The sequence below is a fragment of the Marmota flaviventris genome, chromosome 18 (genome assembly GCF_047511675.1).
Source record: "Marmota flaviventris isolate mMarFla1 chromosome 18, mMarFla1.hap1, whole genome shotgun sequence".
In the NCBI taxonomy this organism is placed as follows: domain Eukaryota; kingdom Metazoa; phylum Chordata; class Mammalia; order Rodentia; family Sciuridae; genus Marmota; species Marmota flaviventris.
In genome coordinates this window covers 36,797,766-36,808,585 of record NC_092515.1, presented here as the reverse complement: position 1 = coordinate 36,808,585, position 10,820 = coordinate 36,797,766, and the positions used below count along the sequence as shown (strand labels likewise).

Here is a 10,820-nt window from a genome sequence, read left to right as displayed (position 1 = left end):
TACGCCTACTTCTGTGGTGCAGGTCCTGGTTTAGCCTTGCTCGGGCTTGGGGTGTGAGCCCCCACCCCCCAGGATGGGAATGAAGCCTATGGCAGGCCCGTGGCTGGGGGCGGCTCAGCTCCCCTCCTCCAGCGTCCTGAGGCAACCTCTGGAGTTCCTGTGGGCCAGTCTCTGGAGACCTTTGAGTTGCCAGGATTTGGTGACGGCCCCGCCTCCTGGCCTTGCCTTGGTCTCCTCCTGTGAGGACTCAAGGATCACCAGGTCTGTCCAGGCAGAGGCTCAGAGCAGGGCTCTCTGACCCCCTGAGACAGCAGGGGCCTTTACTGAAGGCCTGGGGCCTCCCCGCTCCCTGCTGAATAGGTAAGTGGAGGGCAGCAGCCTCGCCTGCTGGAGGGAGAGAGGCTGCTCAGAGGAGGGAGGGGCCGGGAGGGAGCTGGGTTGGGACAGTGAGGTGTGAGGGGACCCCAGGGAAACTTGCGGACTTCACAGTTTTGCCCAGGAAGGAGGGGGGTGTGGGTCTTCAGTCAGTCCTGGAAGCCCCTGGGATCACCCTGAAAGGGAGGCTCAGCAGGTTTTGTGAGGCCACAGGTGGCCACAGGGACCTAGGGGTGTGATCCAAGATCTCCCCCTGAGACCTGCTGGGTCACAGCTGTAGGCAGGCCTCTGAGAGGCCTCGGATGGTTTGCACGGCCTCCTGTCCCTGCCCCAGCAACACAAGGCTCCCACCATCTCCCCCACCCCTCCCTCTCCCCACTCCATACTCAGATCAGTTTGATTCTGGGAGGGACAGCGTCTGGCTGCGTTCTCCAGGAGCACACTGGCAGGAATGGGAGAGGGAGGACTTCACAGAAGGTCCACCCGGGGTTCCACTGGCCAGGGTGAGTGGCAAGGTCACAGCTCATCTTGGGACACCTCTCCTGCAGCAACTCTCTGGATCCCAGTGCTGCTAGGCCTGGGCCTGGTAATTGCTCCCGACCGTGGCAGGCCTGGGACACAGCTCTGGTTCATTTCTCCCGAGACCGCCTACTCCTTTGTAAATAGTCTCTTGATTAAACTTTCCGCTGGTTACTTTCTGATTTCCTGCTAAGGATTCTTACTGGTGTAGGAAGAAGCTCAGGGGAATGAAGGCGGCCAGTTATTCTTCGCCACCATTGCCACCCAGCTGGCCCTCCTGGGACTTTGGATTTCAGGTAAAGGGTGAAAACCTCAATGGACAGTTTAGGTTTTGTTCACTGTAGTGGGGATCAGTGGCAATGGCGTGGGTATTTGGGGACAGCAGCAGCTGCAATGACAGCTCTGTCAACTGCTATAGTCCACTCAGACTGTACATGGGTTACAACCTGCTGTCTGACCGCCCACAGCTCCTGTCCATTTTCTGAGCCTGGTTTTCCATTCCACCCGTCAATTCCGTGGACCCCCAATATCCTTCCAGTGAATTTGTTTTGCCTGGTGTAGCTGGATCCATTTCTGTTGCCCGCATCCAAGGAATTGTGACAGATACAGGATTCAAAGGGAGGTGAGGCGTCATTGGGAACCCTCTCAGCAAAGGCTCAGCCTCTCTGCGTCCTTGAAGACAGAAATATAGCAGCTCTGGGAGAAAGACAAGAAATTTGTCCTGATGGTCCTCATGGATGCCATTTAGGTCGGGCTCTTTACTGCTCTCTTGATGTTGCTCTAGTCACACCTGAGCTGAGGTGCCCTTTTACCCTCATCCTACTCCCTGAACCCTGAGTTTATACTTCTCAGAAGAATCTGATTGGTTTGGTTGCCTTCATCTGATACTTGTCATCTGCAGTGGGCAGAGCCTCGTGCCAGCCCATGGGGAAGAGTTAGCCTCCTGCTCCTTCAACCCACCCACGGTGTTCTCTGCATGATGTGGCCAAGTAAAGAGTGAGGGAGTGGGGTTTCCACCTGGCCTTCTCATCAGAAGGGGTGAATCTCACCCTGCTCCCAAAGTTTTCATGCCTGTGTCTTAGTTTGCCACCTCGGCCTGTCCTAGAGTCAGTGTGCGATGGATCCTTCCTTTTGAAGGTAGCAATGTGCAGACTGTGTGGCCCTTCACCCCAGGTCAGCAGCTGCCTCTTGTAGTGGTAGAGAATCTCTCCCTGAATTCAACAGGGCGTGGACACAGCTTGACACAACTGTAGCATATTATGTGGGAAGTGCCACCGTTGCCCCCAGACTAATCCTAGTCCTTTTTCCCTACACAGTTCCCTGCAAACCATAAATAGATAAAACCACTAAAGATATATGGATGTGAAGCTTCACAACCAGCCCCTGGCTGCTGGGACCTACCTGACTCTTGAATATCATTTTAAGATAAACCAGATACATTCCAGCCAGGATGAAGTCACTTTGGTCCTCTCTAGATATGCCCCTCTTTCTGATTAAATTGCAGGGATCCAACTGCCACTCAGGAGCATGCTTCTGTCACTAAGTGCCCCCAATTCATTGCTCTCTGTGTAATCCTGGCTCTTTTCTCAGTCTCAGAGCACCTCATACGCTAGGACTGGGTTGTTCTGGGACAACAGGTACTTAAATAAGATCTCCAGCAAGGGGATTAGATCATATTTATATATTATCTTCACTCTCTGTGCCCAATACAATAATTAACATACAGAAGGAGTCCAATAGGTGTTCACTGGATTGAATAGAAGGCACTTATGGATCACCTACTGATCGCAAGAGACCATGCCTGACCAGGAGGGAAGCAGCACTTACGGAACCCCTGATGCATGCCAGGGACTATTCTAGAAACAGTCAAACTCACAACGACCCAATGGGGTAGGCTTTTATATTGTCCCCACTTTACAGATGAGAAACTTGAGGCACAGCCGGGCACACTACTTGCTTGAGTAGTGGAGCTGTGGTTCTAGCCAGGCAGGCTGGCTCTTCCCTGCTCTACCAGACTGTTCACAATGCTGCCCTTGGCACTGAAACTTCTGAAATTAAACAAGGCATTCCAGTAACAGCCACATCTTTTCTTTTCCTTTTATAAATTGCTCTCTCCAACAGACACCCACAATGGTCATGCTCCACCCACCCAGAGCTTCCGGCCAGGGGTCAGGGGTGGCTCAGGGATGCCATTTAAATTAGAAAACAAAGAGCTGCAGTGGAATGATCCTGTTTGTCAGGCCCAGTGAAAATACTGTGCACCAGGCCATGGAAAGGTTTGGAAACTAATTCCCCAAAACAGTTATGAAAGAGCAACGGCTGGGTACACGTGTGACTTGGCACCAGGGCTTTCAGACCGAGTCTGAAATAAACACATCACAGCCCTGCCATGCCCCACGAGGTTCACGGTGGCTCAGACACCAGGCCTCTCCCTCCCTGCCTCCGTGGTGAGCAGCCGAGGAGGCTCCACCTACCCTCTGAGCCAGGTTTGGTCTCTATGGGGACACCTGCTCCCTGCATAGTGAGGCCTGGTTCCCAGCCACCAGTGCAGGCAGCCAGGTATTGGGGAGTTGCTTCCAATACCAACTGGGGGAGAGAGATTTCCTGGGCTTGAAGTTGGAGAGGAAACGACTGAGGTCATTCTATTTCACCAGATGATTCCATATAACCATTTCAGTGAGTTGCAACCTTGGGCACTTTTATTACAAGTTCCATCTTAGAACCAAGAAATCAGAAGGGGAGCAGGGGGTGGAGAGTGGTGAGGTGAGCACAGTACCCGAGAGGCAGGGGGTGGGGTGTTGTTCAGATGAGTAAGGTACATACTGTTTCCCCTTCTCCAAAGGGGCGTGACACACTACCACAGACTGGACTTGTTTCCTGGAGACACCAAGCCCTTCCCTACTCTTAGGCCTTTGCCCAAGCCATGCTCTCTGGCAAGAAGAGAGACCCCAGGTGTCTGTGCAAGAGGCTGCGTGCACTTCTAGGCACAGCCATTGTTTTTTTGTTTTTTTGCAAGACTTCCTCTTCCATAATTACCTGTCTCTCCAGCAGTCTAAGCACCATGTTCCTCTCATAGAGAGCAGCATGCCTGTGTATGCAGTAGGTGCCCCATAAGTGGCTATTGAGTTTAGTCTGTGACAGATATAGGCAAAAAGGGGAGCAAGCACCAATTGACTATTTCTAGAATATTGTAGGGGAAATCCTCTTCCATAGCTCAGAGGAGAGAGCCAAGTCCAAAATAGATCGCATGAGCTGGGCCAGCAGTACATGCCTATAATCCTAGTGCATTGGAGGCTGAGGCAGGAGGACCATAGGTTGTAAGGCCAGTCTGGATGACTTAGTGAGATCCTGACTCAAAAAAATAAAATAAAATAAAATAAAAAGGGCTGGAGATGAGCATGTAGCTCAGTGGACTCCTTCTGTATGTTGGTACTAGGAGAAAAAAAATAGTGTGCATGCACTTGGACCAGTCCCTGCTATTCCTCCCTCCTGCCTCCTTTAAAGTGCAATCCCCTACAGCCCAATGAGAACCAACTTCCATATCCCCCCACACCATGAGGCAGATGAAGTCAAAATAGTTTATTGTCAAATTCCATATGCATTTAAATGAAATGAGATATTTTATGTAAATGGATGAGAAGTGTAAAAAACAAACAAAAATCCAGGTTTTCAGAGGTCACTCTATGCACACGTGGTCACGAGACTCTCCCCACCTCAGGCGCAGCAGCTGCACTTGTCCACTGCCCCTTTGCAGACGCATCCCTGGGCACACTTGGCACAGCCCACGGGGCAGCAGGAGCAGCAGCCTGGGGAGCAAAGGGGAGAATGAGAGGTCAGAGCAGACTTAGCCCCCAGCCTACAGGACCCTTAGTTCAGGACGACATGACAGAGAGCCTGGAAAGGCAGGGCATGGGTCTCTGGGTGGTAAAGGAAGGCCAAGTCTCCCGAACTCTGCAATGAAATGAGAACACTCAAGACAGGGCAAACCCCTGACAAAGCAGCTCTGGCGAGGGCCAGGGAAGCACTGGGATGACTACAGGAAAAGCCTGACCCAGCCGGTCAGAAACCCCAAGATCCTGTGCGCTGAGTACATCAGGACCTGGGTATATGGAGAAAGCTGCTTCAAGAAGCAAGGCCTACGTTCAGAATCTGACTCAGACCCTGACACAAGTAGGTGACCTCTCTAGGCCACAGGATCACAGTTCTGTAATGAGAGGTTGGGACTCTCCCTTCTCTATGGCTCTTTTAGCCCTCTGTTTCTGAATCAGGTGCTGAGGGACGGGGATGAAGACGCTTATTGGCCCCCTCCTGCCTGCTGAGCTCTGAGTGGCTCCTCTGACTCAGCCAGCCCAGCTTCCCAAGGAAGGGCCCCCACTCACTCTTCTTGCAGGAGGTGCATCTGCACTCTTTGCATTTGCAGGAGCCGGCACAGGTGCAGGAGTCACCTGGAAGGAAAGAGGCAGTGAGCCAGGAGATGCAGCCATAACAGTGCTTGCCATTAACCTCCAGAGATGCTTCTCAAGCAGGGCCAGTCCCAAGAGCTCCTTTCCAGCTCAAGCGGGAGGCAGAGAAGCAGGGTCTTTCTTCCCTTCCCTTCCAGGAAGAGGAAGTGCTACCTCCTGCTTTTACTTCACAAAGAAGGTCCCAGACTCCAGCCCAGGATAACTAGGACTGGAGGCCAAGATCTTATTATCTCCCGAGTTCCAAAGAAGCAACCTCCTCTGCCTTCAATCACCCTAACTACTCCAAGGCCTGGAGCCAGTAGCCACCCCGAGTTGAGTGACATCAGGAGGACAGCATTGAGTCTCAGTGCCCTGAACTCCTCCCCACGTGCAGACACGGGGAAGACAGAAGTATTGTCAGGAGCTCAGTGAAAAGGGAACATAGAGAGCAAATGAAGAATCCATTTAGCTCAGAACTCAAAATGTGACCCTGCCAGGCGCGGTGGCGCCCTGTAATCCCAGCGGCTCAGGAGGCTGAGGCAGGAGGATCTCGAGTTCAAAGCCAGCCTCAGCAACAGCGAGATGCTAAGCTCCTCAGTGAGACCCTGTTTCTAAATATAATACACAACAGGGCTGGGGATGTGGCTCAGTGGTTGAGTGCCCTTGGGTTTAATCCCCGGTACCCCCCTCTTCCCCCCCAAAAGTGACTTCCTAAAACCTAGGGACACTTTATTCTGTAGTTCAGAATCAAGTCAGGGACCCTTACCAGTGGCGCAGGAGCAGTTGGGGTCCATCTCGAGTCCGACTGAAGCTGGCGATCGGAAGCAACAGGTGCAAACGAAGGTGAGCTGCAGGAAGGAGCGCCAGAGCCCAAACCCCGCTTGCTCCTTTTATGCCGGGCGCAGGGGGCCGGGCGCAGGGGGCCGGGCGCAGGCCCGCCCGGCCTTTGCAAGCGAGCGGGTGAGTCGGTGCAGCCCGCTGCCTCCGAGCTGAGCGCACTTAGAGGGCCGGGCGCACAATCCCCGCCCCCGCCAGGCTCAGGGGTGCGCACGGCGGGAGCTGTCCCTTTGACCCCCTTGGAAGGCAGGGTCCGGCCCCGCGGGATGTCCCTGCTGCTCCACTGCCCCTTACCAGTTCCCGCAAGTTTGCTGGTCACCTTCGCCCCCAATCGTTCCAGGAAACCGGTAGTGGCCGTCCCCCACCTGCAGCCCTGAACCACGGAGTCATCTTAGCCTTCCCGGAGGAGTGTGTATGCAGTGCCAACCTCGTGCCTGCATTTCCGCATCTCTAAGACCCGGAGAGCAGTGGGGGAGTTGCGCGCATAAACTACAGGTGTCACCTTTGCCTCCCTTGAACTGTCTGTCCCGGTCCCCACTGCAGTCCTTTGTCACAGCAGGTAAGACTGGAGGACTGGGTCTGAGACACATGCATAAGTGGTTGATGAGAATAACAGAGGACACAGGGCAACACCAGGCTGGCTTAAAGATGATGAAAGACTGCCTAATACCCTACCACCCTCATCATGTGCCTGGCACCATTCTAAGTTCTTTGCATGTATCCACTCCTTTGCTCACGCAAGCCCAAGCCTATTATGCCCGTTATACAGTAGAGGAGACCGAGCCCAGAGAGGCTGCATCATGAAGGGACACTGGTGAGATTTGCACTCAGCCAGGTTAACTGCAACATCCTGCCTTGCCCTTCACCCTAGGTCACCCTATCCTGTGGAAGTCTGGAGCACTCAAATCTGGTATAGAGGCACCAGCTGGAAGACCACTGAGCTGGCAGTCAGATGCCCCTGCAGAGATCTGTGACCTCTCTACCCTTCGTGTACCTTCTCTCAAATCAGAGGCACAATTGGACTTGCCACCTGAGGGCCCTTCCAGCTCAAAACTGAGAGGCAGAGTGGAGCATCCAGTGACATCCTGTTGTGCCAGCTGTGTCCAAGGCGTAAGGACAGCTATATCGCTAATTCATTCGCATCTTTACTGCTGAGCTTGTGGGATCTTGGGAAGGTGGTCTACTACTATGGAAGACAGGACAATCTTGACAAACCTTCCGGTTCATTGTCTCACTGGTTCCTATGAACAGGACCTCAGTCCTTCCTAGAGAACACCACCACACCCTCAGAATTTAGACTCCAGTTTCACCCCTGCATACAGAGACACGAAGTAGTTCATCAGTTCACATATGTTATATTGCTAGAAAAATGCTAAGCTGTTCCCTCCAGGTCCCTAGACACAAAGCTCATTAGAAGCAGCTGAAGGCTGGGATTGAAAGAGGATCAAGCCCAGCACAGTGGTGCACACCTGTAATCCCTGAGGCTCAGGAGGTTGAGGCAGGAGGATGGCAAATTAAAAGCCAGTCTCGGCAATTTAGTGAGTCCATAAGCAATTTATCAGGACCCTATCTCCAAAAGAAAAGAGCAGGAGGGTCTGAGGACTACTTTAGCTTAGTGCATAGATGATTCCTGAGAACAACATAGCACCCCTGGGATGAATGATCCCCAGTACCAGAAAAAGAAAGAGGAGCAAATTCATCCTGACTTTGGTAGCCGGGAGGCTGAGGTAGGAGAATCACCAGTTCAAAGTCAGCCTCAGCATTTTAGAGAGGCCCTAAGCAACTCAGCAAGACCCTGTCTCTAAATAAAATATTAAAGAGGGCTGGGGATGTGGCTCAGTAGTTAAGCAACCCTGGGTTCAATCCCCAGGACCCAAGAAAAGAAAACAGGGTATGCTGAGGGATCAGTGCGTGTCCTGTCAGTAGATCTGGGTGAACTAAGATTGAGGGTTCCTAGTAAAAATATCTTGACCAGTGCAGCTAGGTCACAGGAGGCCACACACTGGGGACAGTCTGCAATGCATATTGCCAATGAACATATGTGCAAAGTGTGTAGATTGTTAGTTTTTTTCCCCTCTTCATGCATTTATTGAAATTTTCCTGTTGAATCTAAAAAATGGGTTTGTGCATTTTCTTCTTGGATTTAATTTTCTCTAGAATTAATTTTCTAGAGAAAAAGAAAAATTTTTTTTCTAGAGAAAAAAATAAAAATTGTTTATTCACCATGGGGTTTGAGTATCCCTAAGGACAAAAAGAACTGGGAAGTTGGAGTTCATACCCTAAAGTCACTTTCTTCTTTTTTTAAAAAAATATCACTATTTATTATTTATTTATTTTTATGTGGTGCTGAGGATTGAACCCAGGGCCTCACACCTGTGAGGCAAGCACTCTACCACTGAGCTACAGCCTCACCCCCGTGAAGTCACTTTCAAGCCTAAAAATCCAATGAGGAAGGAAAGTTAGTCCAGGAAATCAGACAATTAAAAAAAAAAAAAATCAAGAAGTTTCCATGCCTTCAACACTTCACATGAGAATGGACGTGGGCACGTATCCCTCCCCCCAATCGAACACACAGACTCATCAAATGGATTTGGCCCAAAACTTTTCTATTTTATAGAAGATGAAGCTCAGTAACGTCTCTCTGTTTGCAGGAACACAGTATTTAAGGCTAATAATTCAAAGGCTCTGCAGTTAGAATTCACTCCCCTGCCTCAGTTCCTTATAGTCATAGCACACAACGAAAACCAGAGTCAAAAATCAAGTAAACACATTTTATTATCATTCACATGCTTCGTAGAAAAAGGGATGATTCAAACAGGTCTGGATACAAGAATAGGAAATCCAGGTTTGCCCACAGGGCTCTATGTACACATGGGAGCATGGTTCACTCCACCTCAGGCGCAGCAGCTGCACTTGTCTGATGCCCCTTTGCAGACACACCCCTGGGCACACTTGGCACAGCCCACAGGGCAGCAGGAGCAGCAGCCTGGGGAAAAATGCGAAGAGTGAGAGGTCAGAACAGACTTAGCCCCACAGCAGGCCTGGCTCCTCCCCAGCCCACGTTATTATAAGAGCTCAGCTGCATTCTGGGACAATAAGAAACAACTTTGGGGTTTGTATCCCCATAGAAAAGGCTGCTCTGGCTCATCTGAGCTCAGTCTGGAGAGAAAGTGGAATGACCTCTGGAGGCAAAGGAAGACCCATTCCCCAGAGGCTTACACAGGAGCCAGCTCTGGGTTCTCCCCCAGCCTCAGCCAGCCCAGCTTCCCAGGGAAGTCCCCAAACTCACTCTTCTTGCAGGAGGTGCATTTGCACTCTTTGCATGTGCAAGAGCCGGCACAGGTGCAGGAGTCACCTGTAAAGGATTAAAGACAGGCAGGGAGCTATGGGTGTGATGCTGGAGAACCAGCAGAGGGATGTCACTGACATCCTTCACCGTGGCCACGCTGACCCAGCCCTGGCAGCTCCTGTCCCACAGAGAACCGCTGAAGTGTCATTCCATCTTCTCCACACTGCTGCTGGGAAGCACCGGGCACCCCCTGTGTTTTCTCCCCAGGGAAGGAGCGCCCCTGATTCCAGACCTAGCTCAGGAAGGTGATAATGGAGCAGGGCGGCTTTGAACCTCCCTGTGGTTACTCTGAAATGGGAGGTCAGCTGTTGCGTGGTGGTGGTGGTGGTGGGGGGGGATCCAAAAGGATGTTGAAGACACTTAGCCAGAGAGAAAGGAGTGGAAAGTAAGGAGTCTACTTCACACTCGGAACTAAGGGTGTGCCCTCCCCCAACCAAAGGGGCCCGGCTGAGAAATGGAATTCCGAAGTCCCTGAAAGCCGGAGAGCCTTACCGGTGGCGCAGGAGCAGTTGGGGTCCATTTCGAATGGAAGTGAGTCGAGGTCCCAGCAAAGATCTAGCAGGCGGAGCAGCTGCAGGAAAGCGTGCTGGAGCTTGGGAAGCCGCCCTATTCCCTTTATAGTCGGGGGCGGGCCGTGCGCAAAGGCTCCGCCCCCGCCCTGCACTCGCCGGGCCGAGTCCGCACGGCCCGCTGGCCTTGAGCTAGGCGCACCCCGCGGGCCGCGCGCAAGGGTCCGCGTGCAGCACCCCGCCGCCCCCGTGCTGCCGGCGCCAGAGGGCCTGTGCACTCGGCCCCACGCGGTGTCCCTGCTGCCCTTCTAACCTTCCTAGAGGGTCCCAACCCCCAATGTGAGTTCCGGGAACCCATTCCTGCAGCCCAGCCCTGGCGCCCTTTCCCTCAGTATTTTTCTTTTCTCTGATCTGTGTGCAGCCCCAGCCTCGTGCTCACTGACCCAGATCTGCACCAGTCCAGGAGGGGAGCCACGGAAATGGGGCAGAACACTGACCATCAGTTTTTCATCCACCTCCCCTGTGTCGCCTGTCCCTGTCCCCTTAGTCATTTATGTCATGTTTCTTTTTTGCACAGTCGCATAGGGACACAAGGTGCTTCCTCCCTCCTTCCCTTCTGCACTTCAGAGAAGATGCATGGGTACTTTTGTCAGGTTTCTGAGCTGCTTAAACTCACCTGTAGCTTCCCACAGCCTAACCAGGCCACATACGTGGATGGGGAGTCCCAAAGCCTGGGGTCCCCAAAGGAGAGCCACTTGTTAGGTGATGTGCAGACCCTGAGTTAAGTAC

General features: G+C 52.4%; 2 protein-coding genes and 1 long non-coding RNA gene across 7 annotated transcripts; 1 reads left to right on the top strand and 2 right to left on the bottom strand.

The window, feature by feature from the left end:
* The first annotated feature begins 237 nt into the window (after positions 1-237).
* On the top strand, positions 238-8,395 carry LOC139702661 (uncharacterized). 5 transcript variants are annotated; one of them, XR_011705224.1, is made up of 5 exons: positions 238-360; positions 1,089-1,190; positions 5,315-6,179; positions 6,514-6,732; positions 7,045-8,395. It is a non-coding gene; the product is annotated as an uncharacterized lncRNA (long non-coding RNA). The 5 variants fall into 5 exon arrangements; XR_011705223.1 differs by adding an exon at positions 1,362-1,516 and having other exon boundaries at positions 6,077-6,179; positions 6,514-8,395; XR_011705221.1 differs by having other exon boundaries at positions 1,106-1,190; positions 6,514-8,395.
* LOC114095757 (metallothionein-2-like) lies at positions 4,459-6,348 on the bottom strand. Its single transcript, XM_027939159.2, has 3 exons — positions 6,103-6,348; positions 5,274-5,339; positions 4,459-4,700 (listed from the first exon to the last, which is right to left on the bottom strand). The coding sequence occupies exons 1-3, from the start codon at positions 6,128-6,130 to the stop codon at positions 4,609-4,611; spliced, it is 186 nt and encodes a 61-aa protein (XP_027794960.1). The 5' UTR covers positions 6,131-6,348; the 3' UTR covers positions 4,459-4,608.
* A 535-nt stretch (positions 8,396-8,930) lies between the features above and the next one.
* LOC114095743 (metallothionein-2) lies at positions 8,931-10,142 on the bottom strand. The gene is made up of 3 exons (XM_027939143.2): positions 10,015-10,142; positions 9,463-9,528; positions 8,931-9,159 (listed from the first exon to the last, which is right to left on the bottom strand). Exons 1-3 carry the CDS (start codon positions 10,040-10,042, stop codon positions 9,068-9,070), a joined length of 186 nt encoding a protein of 61 aa, XP_027794944.1. The 5' UTR covers positions 10,043-10,142; the 3' UTR covers positions 8,931-9,067.
* Between the last annotated feature and the right edge of the window lie 678 nt (positions 10,143-10,820).

What these genes read in the sequence shown, in the direction of transcription:
- LOC114095757 (XM_027939159.2), bottom strand. Translation starts at nt 6,130, where the DNA reads ATGGACCCCAACTGCTCCTGCGCCACTG. An exon ending in CAACTGCTCCTGCGCCACTG is followed by an intron (nt 5,340 to 6,102) that starts GTAAGGGTCCCT and finishes CTTTCCTTCCAG; the next exon opens with GTGACTCCTGCACCTGTGCC. An exon ending in ATGCACCTCCTGCAAGAAGA is followed by an intron (nt 4,701 to 5,273) that starts GTGAGTGGGGGC and finishes TTTGCTCCCCAG; the next exon opens with GCTGCTGCTCCTGCTGCCCC.
- LOC114095743 (XM_027939143.2), bottom strand. Translation starts at nt 10,042, where the DNA reads ATGGACCCCAACTGCTCCTGCGCCACCG. An exon ending in CAACTGCTCCTGCGCCACCG is followed by an intron (nt 9,529 to 10,014) that starts GTAAGGCTCTCC and finishes AATCCTTTACAG; the next exon opens with GTGACTCCTGCACCTGTGCC. An exon ending in ATGCACCTCCTGCAAGAAGA is followed by an intron (nt 9,160 to 9,462) that starts GTGAGTTTGGGG and finishes ATTTTTCCCCAG; the next exon opens with GCTGCTGCTCCTGCTGCCCT.